Genomic DNA, 17048 nt, shown 5'->3' with positions numbered 1-17048 from the left:
TGGAAGAAGATGAAACAAACTGTTGGCGTCTGTTCAGTCTCAGACTCCATCTAAAGACAACTGTGTGGTAAATATATGTGTCGTCTGACAACTCTGTCTTTCTCCCTTCTCATAAAGCTTTGACTCATGAGCAGATCTTTGTGCAGCCAGGACGAGAAGCAAGTGGAGGTCATTTTCAGATAACGCTCATTATTACATCTAAAACAGATGTATAGACATGACCAACAACACGTTTTTTTTGCCATGTTCCACTGCAAAAGAAGACAAAAATCCTCATTTGTCACAAGGTAATCTTCAGCATGTCCTCGATGAGAGACAGATAAGGATGAAGGAAGTAGGTTATAACCTTGGAAAATATGTGACTACACAATGATGGACCGTGTCTAGTAGAACTGGTATTTCCAACATGGTTAAGGCATTCAAAGGCAGATACAAAAGACATGTCGACAGGGGATGTAGTGAGAAACAACCACGGGGGCGGCAGTAGCTCAGTCCATAGGGACTTGGCTTGGGAACCGGAGGGTGGCCGGTTCAAGTCCCACATGGGCCAAAAAATATGGAAGGTGGACTGGTGCCCTTGAGCAAGGCACCGACCCCCCCCCAACTGCTCACTGGGCACTGGTCTGGCTGGCTGACCAGCCCAGTCACTCCACCATCTCTCTCCACATTTGCATGTCTATGCCGTTGTACTGCATGTGTGTGTGTGTCTGGGTTAAAATGCATGTAAATAAAAAATAGAGGGAAAAAAGAATTTCCCCATTGAGGGATTAATAAAGTATATCTTCTATCTTCAACCAGAAGTGACTGGAGGACATATTTTGACCATGACAATACTTTGATAAAATATGTTTCTTTATGTCCTTTAATTATAAGAACTGGAGACAGTTATGGAGAGAAGACAGAGCTTTGATGCTTGAATTGCTCTCTCTCTCTCTTTCACACACACACACACACACACACACACACACACACACACGCACACACACCCACACACACACACACACAAGCCCCTCCCTGACCCAACCCGTCTGTCTTCCTCAGCTCAACCTCAAAGCTCAGTCTCCCAAACCCAGTCAATTTAACACTCAAATTAACGAGAACTTAACTCACTTACAACTTTGCATGCGTTTTTATTAGTGAGCTTGAACATTGAATGCCTCATGTTGTTATTTTCGGAGAAGAGGAGGAGGAGGGAGGTGTCGTTTGATTTGTGAACCGTGATCCAGCAGCTGCACAGGAGCGAGCGGCGCCAAGTGGTGCGTCCGAGGGAAGGTGAGGATGCTGCCGGGTTGAACCCGCACAGAGGCAGGCGGACATGTGCTCATGGAGCTACTGAAAGTAAGTCTGTAACAGGACAAGTGATACTTCATAATAATTTATTGACATTAATAAGTATTTTTGTGAAGATTCAACCCAAAAAAACAACCGTGTCTGCAAACTTTCTGCAAGTTTTACCTGAAAATGTGGCTGTGCTAATGCTAATGCATGTGTGTTTTTGATTCAGTTATATTTTTATTTTATTTATTTATTTATTTATTTATTTTTAATTAGTCCTTAAATTATCAGAAAACAACACACAGTTAACCCCAGCTTAAATTGCTTGTTTGTCTGAAAGCCAAAGATATTCATAAAGCTAATGTAGCTAAGATATTAATGATATTAAAACAAAGAGAAGCAGCAAATACTGTTATTATTTTTTTATATTAATATATTTCTAAAAGTGGAACCAGAAAACTTTTGACCTAAAGTATCTAAATCTGTGATCAATTTTCTGTCCAGTTGTTTGATCGACAATTCATCGCAGTACCTAATGTGATCCCTATGAAAAGAAGAAATACATGTGAATTATTTATTTATCATTTATTGAGTTTACCCTGTCAGTTCCCAGTTTAATGAAACATCTCTTTTCATATACAGTGACTATCAGCTGGTTAAAGTTAGATCATTTACATCACCTGGATCTGTGTTTCTTAAAAAGTGAAATCTTAGTGAGTTAAGACAAAAACATACTTTTGCGTTTCTACTCACATCGACTGGTTCTCTTGTTAAATGTAAAAAAACTGTGATGAATTAGGATGTGTCTCTTTTCACTTTGCAGGCACATGGGGTTTGAACTATCTCTGAAGTCTGGCCGGGAAAACAAGAAGGATCGAAAGGATAAAGCAAAAAGAGGTAATTTAAGGTCACGAGACTAAGATTTAGGTCGTGCTGTCATTTTTTTATTGTTGTTATTAGTAGAGAGTAGAAGAATCATTGCTGGTTCTTGTACAATAATATAAATAAAAAGATTTAGCTATTTTTTTTCAATGTCGCTTGTTTAAGATGATAAAGCGAAATAATAATATTAATAGAAATATATAGAAATAATAATATTCTGCAGAGGAGGGACAGTACAGTCAGTGTTTGTGTTTATTTTCATGTAAAATAACGTGACCAAATGTGAAGGAAAGACTTCTCACTTAAAATCATATTTTAAACTCAAGACCTGATAGGATGACTAACCTTGTGCAGTTCATATATTAATACTGGGTTGTTCCCAGCTGTTTTCAGCTGTATGATTGATTACTTACAGTACGTAAACATAGTATACTTGTATTGGCTTCTTCTTCAGCGTGACACATTAGCTCCAGAGGCTTGTGTCTGGATCACGTTATGCTGTGCATCTTCTGTGTGTGTGGTTTGACATCTTTGAGTAGACCCCGTAAGGCTTCGTGTCGAGGCATACAGTAATGGAAAGTGCTGAATCTAAAGTTTGCATGATTACAGTTGCAGTTCTTTGTTGTAACATTTCCACAAGACAGAATGTGTTTAGGTAAGTTTGCAGAGACCTGCAGTACATGTAGCAATGTTGTAATGAAAGCTTATTAATGAAAAGCATTTTGTCTGATTGTTGTTGTGTTTCGTTTGCTCTGATTCAGAAGTCTGTTTGGAGGGTAAAACCCCTGACGATGTTATACGATGTACGCCTAGATGTCTACATTTTTTTATATTCAAGCCCAGATCAGCATATTAAAACTACTTTTCCATGTCTACCTTTGCCTCCATGACATGGCAGGTGCACTTAAAAAACTATGTGGTCGCAGCGTTAAGCCCAACCGGGAACGCTTTCCATCACGCTTCCCAGTCTGTAGTACAGTATGTCTCGAATCAAGGGAAAAGGGCCCCCCAAAATGTACTAAAAAAAAAAAGGAAACACAGTGTCAGCAAACTACAAACTTTTTACAGTCGCCTTTAAATTTAATAGTGGGCGAGTGTTTCATACTTAAAAGATAGATCTTGAGGGAAGCATCACTTTAACTGCTTTGAAAAAACCCACAAACCTTCACGTTCACAGCTTGAAGCTTACACAAACAGGCGTTTGGGAGGCTGCCTGCTTTTTAAAGTTGCGGTCCTTGAATAGTTTTTTTTACTGGCACCATAGGAAACTGGAGGCTGTTGGTCTGGAGCTGGGACACATCTGGGGTAAATACTCGGTAACACCTTCAGACATTCGATGTGGCACTACTGGTAACTTGGACTGTGAAGCTGTTGATACATTTATTTTTTTTTCCATGCTAACATTCCTGTCTGTCACGGAGCCTCATAACAAACAACGTTTATTAGAAGAGGTTAATTTGCAGTTTTACATAAAGACATATCTGTGCAGATTATTTTCTAGTCCACTCACTGCAGCAGTTCATGGTTTCACAGAGGTCCGTGTTGAGAGCAAGCTCTGGTTTGGTGCAAGTGCATGTGTAACAAGACAGATCACAAAAATCCAGCATGAAAAACTGAAAGTTTATCATTTAAACACATGTTTATCTTATTATAACATTCATTTATGTCTGTGTTGGGAGGGTGAGTATCTGTAAGTATGATAAAGTGACTTGCACCCCCTCCCGTTGGAGTCTATCACTATGATCCATAGAGACACGATTCTTATTTCTGAGTCAGCACTTGCATTCAAGCTGATCAATGATGATTTTATGGTTTGCAATCAAATTAGTTTTTCTCTCTAGCAGCAGAAGTTTCTCGACATCCGTGAGACTTGTGTTTGGGTTTTGTGCTTGACGTGTTTGGGTGGCGATAGCTGCGCTACCGGGCTTCCAAATGGTACATTACACAACACGGGCCAGATGTGCAGTTTTTTTTAAAGGGCATGTGATTCTTAATGAGACTGTTAGGCTGAGTGAGACACGAGGAAGCGTGCAAACAGCAGCTGGACCTGGTTTCATAGGAGTTTTGTTGTTTTGTGTTTGTGTTTTTTGATAAAACGTCACACTTACTCAGTACGACAGTGTGTCAGTGTGTCTGTTAGTCAGTGGAAGACTTTTGTGTAGACCTGCATGTATATCTTTTTGATTTAAAGGAGCGGCGTATAGGATTTAACGACATCTAGCGGCGTAACGCTGTCATCTCATCCTCGCCTTCCGAGCTCGTGACCAAGAATAGCACAGAAAACGTAAAAAGACCCTATCTAGAGTTAGTTTGTCTAATTATGGGCCACTGTAGAAACATTGTGGTTCAGTTTTCATCTTGCCAAACAGTATGAGAACATAATTGACTTCATACAGTGACAGTCCCAGAACAACCTCAAGGCTGTTCCCTCATCACGTGACCTTGTTTGCCTCCGTCCTTGTCGCCCGTTGGAGGATGGATGTCAAGTGCATCTTATTATAAGCAACCATGCAGAAGCCTTGATTGTTGGATTATACACTACATCCTAAGAAAGCCTCCAAACTCGTACACACACACACGCACATCACACTTGCAGACACAGCCTGTCCCACAGAAGTCTGAACGTCTTAGATTTTTTCTTGCATGAGTGACTTGTGGAGACGTCTGCAGTGTAAGGTTTGGGGCAGATGGATGTCTGCAGGTTAGACAGAGTTCTTTCAGGGTTAGGTACAGTTACGCGGTGGTCTGGTTCAATAGTCAACAGAGTGATTTAATTCTTTCATCTTTTCAGACATTTGTGTGTGTGTGTGTGTGTGTGTGCTGCCTCCAAGCATCTCTTTACCCGAGCTTGGTGTGGCTAATTACAAGCTCAAACAAATGCATTAGCACGGAGCTGAGCTATATTTAAAGCTGTCTATAGTGTTGTGTTGTTCCTTACATTAATGTTCCTATTCTGCTGTAAATGTGGAAACCAGCGTATGCAGTATGGAAGTCAAACATTTCAATTGAATTTCCCTCGTTGTCATTTCATTTATAGGTGTGTTTATGGAAGCTTACGCGCTTATATCATAGGAAGGTAATGTTAAGAGGCTGCCATATATCATAAGCAACTTAAAAAAAAGAAACAAATCAAGGAGGGTGTACATAGAGAAGGTCTACACTGTGCTCTTTCTAACATTATTTACAGAGACTCAACAATTCCCACCACGAGCAAGCACTTGGTGATGATGGCAAGGAAAAGCTTCCTTAAAGAGGCTGAATCTCATGATCTCATATTCCACAGCTGATATAAACCTGATAGTAAAGGCTTTACAGTTTTAATATACTAAAGCAATAATTGAACAAATCGTAGAATAGTTTTAATTTGAAAAAAGTGAAACATTAACTGTAATATGTTAGCCCTGGTGTATCACCAGTACTCCTTACGTGCAGTACTTCCTCCGTTGTGATTAGATCTATTAATTTAGTGGTATTTAAAGATATTATAATTAATGCAGTCAGGACTTTTTTATTCATTTCAGGAGTTCAGTTTATTTGAAATTTGAAAGAACATCTGGATGATCAGAGAAAGTAAAAACGCCTATCGAGGCTTTCCTTTAACAATAGCAATTATGGTTACAAATTCCATCGTCGTCATTACTCTTCCCGATGTGCACTGATGCCAAGGATGTGTTTAGACATGAGTCGTAAGGCACAGCTATTAAAAGAATCAAGGATGAACATGGTGTTATTGTGGAGAAATGCACTATTTGATAAGCGTGTAGGAAAGACTAGAAGAGTGCTTGGAGCTGAAATACTGTGAGAGTGTGGGGTGTGTATTCGTGGCATTAAATCTTTTTGATTTATACTGTGTGCACGTGTTTAAAAGAGAGACAAATTGAAAGAGACACACCAAAAGACGGGTTAATAAATACTTCTTGCTTGTTTTTCTCCCTGCATATCAAATACTGTCAAGAGGGAAGAGGGAGTTTCTGTGATTTCTTCTATCGAGTTCTGGGCAGATATTTTGTCTTTAAATGGCAAAAATATTTAACTTTTAATGCTTTCCTTATACTGTAACAGAGTTTAATCATTTCTGCTTTCTCCACAGGGGAGTAACAGAGGGTGTATGTTGCCTCTCGCTGTAGCTTCTCCGCCACTACCATGAGTTGGAGTTTCCTGACTCGTCTGCTGGAAGAAATCCACAACCACTCTACGTTTGTGGGCAAGATCTGGCTCACTGTCCTCATTGTTTTCCGCATCGTGTTGACGGCCGTGGGAGGCGAGTCCATCTACTACGATGAGCAGAGCAAGTTCGTCTGCAACTCAGGCCAGCCGGGCTGCGAGAACGTCTGCTACGACGCCTTCGCTCCACTCTCTCACGTCCGCTTCTGGGTTTTCCAGATCATCCTGGTGGCCACACCTTCGCTCATGTACCTGGGCTACGCTGTCAACAAAATTGCCCACGCAGAGGACCAGGCGGAAAGCGGGGGAGTGAGGGGATTTTCACGGAGGAAACCCAAGAAGCACTATCTCGCAGGCAGAAAGCAGCACAGGGGGATCGAAGAGGCTGAGGACAACCAAGAGGAAGACCCAATGATCTATGAAATGGCTGAGGTGGAGAGTGATGGTGGTGGAGCCGCGAAAGGAAACAGCGGTGATGGAAAAGCAAAGGTCAAGGTGCGCCATGATGGGCGCCAGCGTATCAGAGAGGATGGACTCATGAGGATTTACGTCCTTCAGCTGTTGGCCCGCACCCTCCTGGAGGTGGCTTTCTTGTGTGGGCAGTATCTCCTGTATGGGTTTGCTGTGCCGGCTACCTACGTATGCTCCGACCTGCCCTGCCCTCACAGCGTGGACTGCTTTGTGTCAAGGCCCACTGAGAAAACCATCTTCCTCCTCATCATGTACACGGTCTCCCTGCTTTGCCTGGCACTCAATATATGGGAGATGCTTCACCTCGGCATAGGTACCATCTGTGAGATTGTGCGCTCCCGCCGGGTTCGGCTCCCAGACGAAGAGCTGTACGGCCTGACACGGGCACAAGGAGCTCCTAACGAGGCAGGATTGAGCGAGGAGGATTACAGCAGCTACCCCTTTTCTTGGACCGCACCATCAGCACCACCTGGGTACAACATCGCCATCAAACCTCCTCTGGTTTCTACAGGGCACAACGAGAAACCACTACCCATCACTGATCTCACTAATACCAGAATGGCATGCCGGCAGAACCACGTGAACATCGCCCAAGAGGAGCGCCAGCAGTACACCAATAATGATGAAAACCTGTGCAGAGCAGGGACGGGAGATGACCCAAGAGGTGTTCATAAGGACACCCACCAGCCTCAGAACAGGCTGGAGGCGGACAATCAGGACTACAGCCAGCCACAGAGCCACGGTAACAACCACAGCAGGCCTCACCGTGAACGTAAACACCGCCAGGCCTCCAAACACGCCTCCAGCAAGGTAGACATAGACAGAAGCAGCAGGAGCACTAGTAGTAGCAGCAAATATGGAGACATAAAGGGATCTGAGTGGATCTGAAATACAGACTGTGACTTTTAAACAATGCAAGTCATTCTCAAACACACACACAGCGTTTATGTTTTTGTGTCCATACTATGCATAAAACATGGACAGTAGATTTTGCTCCTAAAATGTCAATGACAACTTGGAAGAAAACCATTGAAGATAATGTAAAGACTGACAAATCTGGATAAGTGTTTGTTGTTGCTGTATTCAACATTCAATCGCAGTGGAGTAAAAGTAATGACTAGATTTTGGTTAAATAGTTTTTGCAGAAAGAAGTCGGTGCTGTCGTTAATTCCTTAAGGCTTCCAGGCTGTAACCTAAGGTGCCTTACTTAAACAAAGTGCGAAGTACAACTGTTGAATATGTTTGTTTTTTAACAAAATGGACTGAAAACAGGAGCCAGTTCCTGCTGTCTGCCTGTCTCGTTACATCCAGGGGTTAAGCATTGAACCGTAGTGTTTCTGAATATGCAAAATTGTATTCATATTTTCACCAAACCTGGCTTGATGTGGATTTGTCAGGCATGAAGAAAAAGAAAAACAAGAGGGTGTGTTTTCAGTTAGTAAGTTGACAGTGTTTGTGTGTCGTTTGTTTTCATGACAGAAAAGAAGTTCTCATTAATGTTTGGACGGATTTCAAATGTATCGGTCAATGGAAAGTTTCCTGACGTTTAAACTGTGTTAAAATGACAATTTCTGACATTTTTGTTTGTAGTTTGTTAGTTTGTGTAGTTTACTGAACAAAACCAGTGCATCTGTTAAAATTGAAAAGCCTCCCTCTGCACTGTGCCAGTGTTTTTTGTCAAAAATATTTTTATAAACAAAAAGTTGCATGTTTTGAATAAAGTATTGGCTGTTTTTTGTCTTTTCTGTCTGTCTTCTTTTTCTTTGGCTCAATGAATAGTATCTTATTTTTTTATATTTTGTGTAAGTGTAAATCATCCTATGAGTGGATCAAGGGATATAACAAACTTAATTATATTTTTTGCAATTTATATGTTCTAGTTCCTGATTTTATCTTATTTATATTTTTTACTTAATATTTGTTTTGCACCAGAACGCGACAAATTTCTTGTATGTTAAAAACCTACTTGGCAATTAACCTGTTTCTGATTTTAATTAAAAAGCCTACATGTGTGAATGTATGTAGTTAGTGTAGACTGCACAAATAAAAGTACTTGAGTACAAGTACAAGTACACTTGTAACACCTATTTGGGGAAATTATTTCCAGTTGTTGGTCGTGAACAAGCTGGTTCAAAGAGCCTGCTCTTTTAAGTGAATGATGGGATCCGACTCCAGTACGTGAGTCGTTGCGTGATTGTAGAAAAAGAAGCAGTATTTGGACCCATATTAAACATTTTGAAAACACAAAGGCAGAATGCAGAATTTTGCTAAGTCTGATCGAGCAGGGTCAACAAACAACCTTCACAGACACGAGAACTGTGCATCCAACAGTCAATAGCAACCTTCACAGACACGAGAACTGTGCATCCAACAGTCAATAGCTGTCCTTTTTTAAAAAGAAATTCTATGCTTTCTAAAGTTTTTATAGGTGTTTGTATGTGTAGCAGAGTGGTTCTATTTTTTACTTTTGAATGCTTCAGTACAAAGGATGCATTGAATATATATATACATGATATATGTGTACACATACAAATTATAAGTCAAATCAGTGCTAAATTTAGCTGAATTATGAAAGGTATAAATGGTAACATGAAGACCGTTTTGGAAAAATCGTCAAAAGGGTGACTTGGGAAAAAAAAGTAGACTAAATATCGATTCAATTTCACTTCATTAATCATTACAATAGAAAACATCAATATTTGAGTCGCTGAAAAAAAAACACACTGAGAAGCGGACCACCTGTCCAAAAAATAAATGTGGCTGAATTATGAAAGGTATAAGTGGTAACATGAATACCGTTTTGGAGCCGAAAGATCCGGCTCTTCTTGGTGAGCTGAGTCAAATGATCCGACTCCCTAAAAAGAACCGAACTTCCCATCACTAGCTGCGCCATATCCCTTGTGTTGCATTTAAGGCACTATCGGAAAATACTAAACCACGTTTCATCGACTTGGGAAAAAATCGTCAAAAGAGTGACTTGTAATTAAAAAAAAGTAGATTAAATATCGATTTCACTTCATTAATCATTACATTAGAAAACATCAATATTTGAGTTGTTGAAAAAACAAAAAACACACTGAGAAGCGGACCACCTGTCTGAAAAAACAAGGACGGAGTCGGAGTGTGTAAAGAGCACTTGAAGGCAACGTTTCACGGGACGTGACGTCGCCTTCACGTTCACGTCTGCGCCAGTGTTTTTAAAAAAGCGGCGGTTGGTCCTCGAGCCCTCTTTTAGTAAACCAACAGTTTAAATCTTTATCTTTATTTCATTTCTCCAGCACGGAGACCAAACGTAAGTCTTTATTTCTTTCGTATCTCCGACTATGTGGAGTTATTAAAACATTTAATCCACGTTACAAACGTAAAGGGAGTTTTTACTGCGCAGGCGTGGAAAGCTAAACTAAGCTAAGCTAAGATAAACGGTGGTTAGTACTGTGATCTGAACATTAAAAACATTAAAAACATTATAAACAAATCATATTTAACTGCTATCAGCTTCAGAAACACTCAAGTAATTCATTAAAAAACGTCCTGCATGAGTATGGACTCATATACTCTTTCACCTAAGTTATCCAAAGAAGTTTGGACACAAAAAACTAAGTTATTCATCAAAACAGTCTTTAATGTCTTCAGGACTATCTGTCTCTAATGCTCTCTCAGGTGTTTTAACATTTAATTAACACATGTGCTCTGTTCTCCATCTTTTTTGCAGGATTTTCTTCTGTAAGGTTACAGGTCTCTCATGCAGCACCAGCAGTATGCAGAGGAGCAAGGCCTCCTGGGCTCGCTGTGTCCTGGGCAGAAGAAGCTGGAAGGGAAGACCTTTTACCTGGACAATGTGAAGAGACGCGCCACGGTCCTGCTTCTGGAGACCGTAACTCTTCTAGGAGGGGTAAGCTTGTGTGCAAATTGTGCTTGTTGTTGTTGTTTCTATACAAGACATTTTAATCAGTTTTTGCTCAAGGCTGTGTCATTTTTGTTATAAAAATTAGGATTATGCTGGGGTTCAGGTGTTTTAATTCATATAGTGTGTGTGTGTGTGTGTGTGTGTATCCCGTCTTTTGCATGTCTCGTGCACTTTCCTAATTTGGCCTGTGACTTACTGAGGCTGGCAGGGAGAGATAATTATAAATTAATAGTACAAGGTTAGGAGAGACAGGCTAGGGGAGCATTATTTGGATATGAATCACAGTGCTCATTATTGAGCAGAAAACCAAAAAGAAAAGTTATGATATTATTTGTATCAGTGGGGAGGTGTCAGAGACAGCCCATTGTTAAAAAATGTATAAGAACCAACTGTTAGAGCTCCTCGAGGAGCCTTTTCTCTGTAACCCCTTTTTTTGTGTTGCACTGTTAAATGCTCCTTCTTGTACAAAAATAGTAAATTCAACTTATACTTTGAATCCAGTCTTTCTTATTCAAGGGTTTTTTCCAAAACAATTTTAGATATAAGATATCATTCATTTTTTTTGCCTTTACTTCAAATGTGGTAGTTTGGCTCTGTTTTGAAGATGTAATACTTAAAATGACTACTAACAGCACACCGCATTCTTAAAAAGAAACAATTTTCAACATATAATGTAACAATTCTGTGTGTCTTATAGTACTTTTTGCACTAACATGTCCCGCACTGTTCTGTTCTGTTTTTTTGTAAGTCGCTTTGGATAAAAGTGTCAGCGAAATGACTAAATATACTTTTTGATTATGTACACTACAATAATTGCTTTGCTGTTGTATTTTTTAAAGTAAAACTCTCAAACCAGAAGGCATTAGGAATAAAACTCAATAAGGTAAAAGAAAAGAAAATGTGTGCGCTGTTGATGAAGTAGTCCAGTGGACGACAATAATAATAATAATAATAATAATAATAATAATACTGTTCTCTTCTCTTCAAGTTAGATTTTGTACAACAAAAGCTAAATGTCTGACTATGACCGATGTCTCTCAGCAGAAAATGATGTTCTGGTTTTGTTTCTTTTTCTGTTCTTAAGCGGGTCGAGAGTTTCCTGCACAAGGATGTGAGCTTTGTTGTGACTGGAAGCCAAGAGTGCCCGAAAGAGCAGAAATGTCCAGATACCAAAGCGTTGACAAAGGGGACGAAGGAAGAAGCCAAACGTCCCATAATGACACGAGAGACCATCCCCTGCACTGACAAACGGCCACCAGTAACTCCCAGACCAGTGGTACTGAGCATCACTCATGTTTTAAATCATTTTTACAGTTTTCAAGTGTGTTTGCACTGAAGATCTTAAATTTTATTTAACCTGATAACTAGCAAAAAGAATCACAAAATGATGTCAAGTCCAAACATGGCAAACAGCTGATGCTTTTAAATTAAATTATATGAACTGTTTTCTTCCTAATTAATGTGCTTTGACACCATAAATCAGCTGGAACTTTCCTGTTTTTGTTTATTATATCCATTTCTATCAAAAAAAATAGATACTTGGAGCACTCTCGTACAAATTAAAATGTTGTTGTGTATGAGAAATTATGAAAATGCTGCCTGTAACAACGAAATTCATATCTATGCTGTGTTTTTCTCTACAGGCGTGTGGAAGCCGCGGGAAGGCCCTGCTTGAAAAAGCCATTCGCAACAATGTAAGTCAGTGCAGCCCAAATATGATCTATTTTTGTTTGCAAGCATTGCTTATATATTGACTGATGTAATTATGCCGACTTGATGCTGTCTTGCAGGAAAGACTGCAGAGGAGCAGTGTTTTGACCAACGCCCGATCATGGGGAGTGAAGATTTTATATGTGGATGGTATCCTTTTGACTCGAGTGGCAATAAGCATGATCTGATGCAAACTCTTATCTGGCTTGTGTGTGTTCACATCTGTAGTGAACCTCTGCTCACAGCAGATGGCACCATGTGGATGCTTATGTTTCGTTCTGTGCCGCTGTGTCTTGCCGATACACGCTGAAGAAATCTGCTGTTAACCAACAGAGAAATGTCACGTTCATAATCACAGAACAATGTGTGAAAGTCTTCCTTGACGTAGTGTCAGATGTGCTTTTATATTTAAAACAGTTGACTCGAGAGAGCTTCAACGCGATGCACAAGAGGCCAGAGGTGAGTTGTTTGGTTTGAGCAACTTTTAACTTCACCGGATATCCAACTGTTACATTCAGAAATTCAATTAAATTATTTAAGAATGAATTGGTACAATGCAAAAGACTTCTAAAATGTATAAACTTTGAGTTTATGAAATTGCTGTAATATAATTGGCCTTTGTTCTTTAATATTTTCATTTTTTTAATACAGAGGACTTACGCCAAACAACAAGGTTCACCTGTTGTTAAAGGTTAGTTTATGTTCGGTATATGTCCTGCTAATGTGCTTATTTCACAATAATGCTGTATTTTATTTGGGCATAACTGTTAGTGAATGGTGAATTTAATAGATTTTTTTTGTTTCTCTTCATCTGTCTTGTTCTACAGCTGCAGCTTTGAGGTCTCCCTATCTTAAAATTGAAGACTTAAGCAGGTGAGTTCAGTTTGTTGGTGTATTATTTTTGGTCATAGCCACGTTAATCCTCTGTTTTGAGTTACGGTGAATTACAAAAGACGAGCTGGAATAAAGTATAACAAAGAATAACGTTTTTAGGCCTGCCCGGGTTCATGTGACGGTTGTTTAGTATCAGATTAGATCCTTTTTTTGCAGTTCATGCATAATGACAGTGAAACAACAATGGGTGGCAGCGACCTGTCCCCATGTTCGTGCCCTTCCTACCCCACCGGGCGCTCGTTCTGGAGGTTTCCATTTCAACCCAGATGATTTTCTTAATTGAACGTGTTAAGGAGTCCCATCGTGTAATGTGACAGGCACCCTCCCCCCCAGCGGTGCCGCTCCCTGTGAGCCAAGAGCCCAAGCAGATACGATTTCTATTCGATGAGGCTTTGCAAGCTCCACTGCGTGTTCCTGCAGGGGATCTCTATGTGCTAACAGGTCTATTCATTTGCCCTCTCATTTCAGTTAATTGAAGTGCTCCGGCTAATGCATAGGCCATCGCTTTGAGAAACTGAACCCACGACATCTGAAACATTTGACTATTAGCCTTCGCTGGGGTTGATCTCAGATGTGTTCTTTCACATTCAGTTTTGAAAAGTGGTTTGAAGTATTTTAATTTGAAATATTATGTATTGTTTATAATATTCTTTTATCCGCTTTCAGATGTGCAGAGTTATGGCTTTGTATTTTGTTCTTTCATTTTTCATTTAATTCACATTTTGTGCATTCAAATTTCTTGTTCTCTTACCAGGAAATACAAACCTTTACATATGCAGTCCATGACCTTCCCCACTCTATGGTACTCAGGCCGTTTTAGTCCCTTTGAATCTCCTCCTCCTCAGTTTGAAAAACGGACTGAGCAAGGAGAGACTAAAGCGAGGTTTGTCAAACTGCCACTTTTTCAATTTCCACCATTGTTTTACCACACAAACAGTCTGGGTTCAAGTTTATTTCCAGCCTTGCGTTCATGTAAGAATCATGGAGCAGGAAATAAACTGAAAGACTTTTAGAAAGTTGGTTTAATGCTGTAAATGATGTATCACTGTGGTTCATCCTGTTACAGGGAGAAGAAAAAAGTTGAAAGCAGTCATCAGGACAAATCTCAAACCCCGCTCAGCTGTAACCCGTCACCTTGGAGGCCTCGCAAAAAGGACCTGTCTTACTGTGAATGCTGTCATCAACCCTTCACCAATTTAGACGAGGTGGAAATCTTTAAGTATTACATTACATTTTTTTGCTTTGCCCTCATTGTTTGGCTTTTATTGACATACGTGACTTTGTTTGCCTCGCAGCACTTGCAGTCTGATCAGCACCGTGCGTTTGTGCTGGACCTCTCGAACTACAGCGTGGTGGACCAGCTTGTCGATGAAATGCTTCCAGGATTCGACCCAAATCCACCTGAACAATCCGAAGAAACGCTCAACAGGTGAGTTTTCATTATTACCTAGCAGTGTCTAAATGAAGTGAAATTCTTTTGCTTTTTAACTGGACCATAATGTGTTTGAAATATTTTCTGTCCTTCTCTTAGACCACCAACTCCCTTGCTCATCGAAGATGCCTGTGAGCTGGAGCATCTCACCGATGCTGAGACGGAGCATGCCGTCCAGGCTCTGCAGAGACAAAGTTCAGCGTTTGATTCGACTATGGTTCCACTTTCCTGTGGCCCGGGCAGCCCATCAATACCCATCCTAAAACCAGCCACTCCACTTGCAGATATCCAGCCCTTCACGACTAACACACATCTCCAGATTTCAGACAGCCATCCTCACGCTTCAAGTCCAGCCATGCCTGTACTGGACGCTGAACCACAAGCCTATGACTCAGCCAGCCAGCAGCCTGATACTCCTCATCTCTTCCCCTGCCCTGACACGCCATGTCCATCCCCTGACCCATACTCCCGGCCTCCAGTCCTCAGCCCTTATCCCTCCTACGTCATGGAGCCGCACTCCCCGTACTCTGAGCCTCCTGTTCTCAGTCCTCAACGGTGCACCGCAGAGGAGACTGAGGAAGGACACACTAAAATGGACACTGCAGAAAGTGTGTCTCAGTTTGTCCCTTGTGTCCCAATTCCTATCTCCACCCTGCATCTGTCCTCTCTGACTTTGATAAACACTGAAGGAGTAAAGGGACTAAACCAAGGAAGTTTTTTAGGATTTAATGGCATCATGTGTTTCGCCAGTGGTTTGGAGAGTGCTGCCCTGTTGTCACGTAGATCTCGCTCCCTCCCTCGGCCGTCAGCGACGGAAGTAAACCCCAAAAAGCGCTGTAGATCAGCCAGCCCCGAACGCAGCCGGAGCAAAAGGAGGAGGACTACAGCGAAATTTGGACATCAGTTTGCAAAACCTGAAGGCTGTTTATTATTTGACTCTAGTCAGATGATACGATCCTGTCCTAACCCAAAGACCTCTTCAACATGCACTGTGGAAACACTTGATTTAAAACAGACTTTTACTATGTTCTGTGTTCCTTCTGTACACAATTTCACTCGGGCACCAAATCAAATGGACTTGTCGGGTCATGGTAGCTTCTCTGTCTCCCATCAGCCGTCACTCTCCTCAAAATCAAAGACTTTTGATCCTCCACTGCACTTCCCCAATGATAAATCCCCCAGTGCGTTTTCCAGTCAAGACTCTCAACGCTCACTATCTCACTCTACCTCAGTGTGCATCGAGTCGGCACTCATCCCAGACTTAGCCGCTCTCTCTCCATCATCGTCAGACACCGGCTGGGACTGTGACCTGCTGTCACGGCTGGGCCCGACGTCGGCGCCCCATCTGACGCCCGCTGAGCAGAGCTGTGAGCTCGACCAGGAACTCCTCCACAGGCCGTGCACCTGGATGCACGACACCAGCTACGAGTCACGTTTGCACACTGTCCTCCAGCCGTCGACCCCGGCGGCCTCACTGTGTGGGGAAGAAAGGGACCCCTCCGCGTTTTCCAGGACGGTGGTACAGATTGTTGAGGTTCAGCACTGATTGTTATTTTCTTCCTGGAGTAGTAAGATTTTTCACTTTGCAGCTGCAAACCCACCACAAGACACAATGGGCAGCACTTAAGCTCATAAAAATAATGTGTACACTGAATAAATATTTAAAACACAGTGTAAGCTAAAATGTAGAGAGGCAGACCTTCATTTTTACGTAGATAGACGTTACTTAGTGGATGCTGCATCTTCCCATGAATTTGAAGAGCATCCATTATCATTTTTCTTCTCGACCTGTGATCCTACATGTACGCACAATGCATGTCTTGCTGACTGCAGTCTTTCAGCAGCCATGTCCGGGAACACATGGTGGTATTGAGAATTTAATGAGGCTTTTCTGAAGGGGGGGCATTACTCAATTACCGTAAGTGCTGCGTCTGGATCATATCCCACTTGTGCCGCGCGTTGACGAGGCGTTGGTCTCGCACGCACAACCTGTGAGATGTCAAATCTCTCTAAGGCGTTTCCTGCCTTTTTATTTTTGAAGGTGGGCCAAAGGACGGGCTTCGTCAAGGAGACACGACTGCTTCACAGTAGCGTGCTGCAGCCACGAGGGAGATTTATTATCTTCACATGTCAGTTTTTGAAGTGTAAGGTCATCATAACAAAAGTAAAAATCACACTTTCTGAATATTTCGGACGTTGGAAGCACAGATGCTGAACGCAACGAGCAAATGTGATTTCTGCGAGTAGCGATTTTTATGAATGTGAAGTCAACTCTTGTACAGTGTTTTTAAATAAATGTTTTTAACCATCAAC

At 41.3% G+C, this 17048-nt stretch overlaps 2 protein-coding genes across 3 annotated transcripts; both read left to right on the top strand.

Annotated features, from left to right (window-relative positions):
• Nucleotides 1–1009: 1009 nt before the first annotated feature.
• Nucleotides 1010–8516, top strand: LOC104930976 (gap junction gamma-1 protein). 2 transcript variants are annotated; one of them, XM_027289109.1, is made up of 4 exons: nucleotides 1010–1338; nucleotides 2099–2172; nucleotides 3422–3462; nucleotides 6248–8516. In XM_027289109.1, the coding sequence occupies exon 4, from the start codon at nucleotides 6301–6303 to the stop codon at nucleotides 7678–7680; it is 1380 nt and encodes a 459-aa protein (XP_027144910.1). In that variant the 5' UTR covers nucleotides 1010–1338; nucleotides 2099–2172; nucleotides 3422–3462; nucleotides 6248–6300; the 3' UTR covers nucleotides 7681–8516. The 2 variants fall into 2 exon arrangements, with proteins under 2 accessions (XP_027144910.1, XP_010744189.3); XM_010745887.3 differs by lacking the exon at nucleotides 3422–3462.
• A 1428-nt stretch (nucleotides 8517–9944) lies between these two features.
• dbf4b (DBF4B-CDC7 kinase regulatory subunit) lies at nucleotides 9945–17047 on the top strand. The gene is made up of 12 exons (XM_019264732.2): nucleotides 9945–10084; nucleotides 10505–10684; nucleotides 11784–11975; nucleotides 12343–12393; nucleotides 12490–12559; nucleotides 12804–12868; nucleotides 13061–13100; nucleotides 13237–13282; nucleotides 14058–14186; nucleotides 14370–14508; nucleotides 14599–14732; nucleotides 14835–17047. Exons 2-12 carry the CDS (start codon nucleotides 10535–10537, stop codon nucleotides 16279–16281), a joined length of 2463 nt encoding a protein of 820 aa, XP_019120277.2. The 5' UTR covers nucleotides 9945–10084; nucleotides 10505–10534; the 3' UTR covers nucleotides 16282–17047.
• Nucleotide 17048: the final 1 nt, after the last annotated feature.

Source organism: Larimichthys crocea, chromosome XVI (assembly GCF_000972845.2).
Source record: "Larimichthys crocea isolate SSNF chromosome XVI, L_crocea_2.0, whole genome shotgun sequence".
Taxonomy (NCBI): domain Eukaryota; kingdom Metazoa; phylum Chordata; class Actinopteri; family Sciaenidae; genus Larimichthys; species Larimichthys crocea.
The sequence above is the reverse complement of the archived record's forward strand: the minus strand, read 5'-3'. Positions and strand labels throughout refer to the sequence as shown.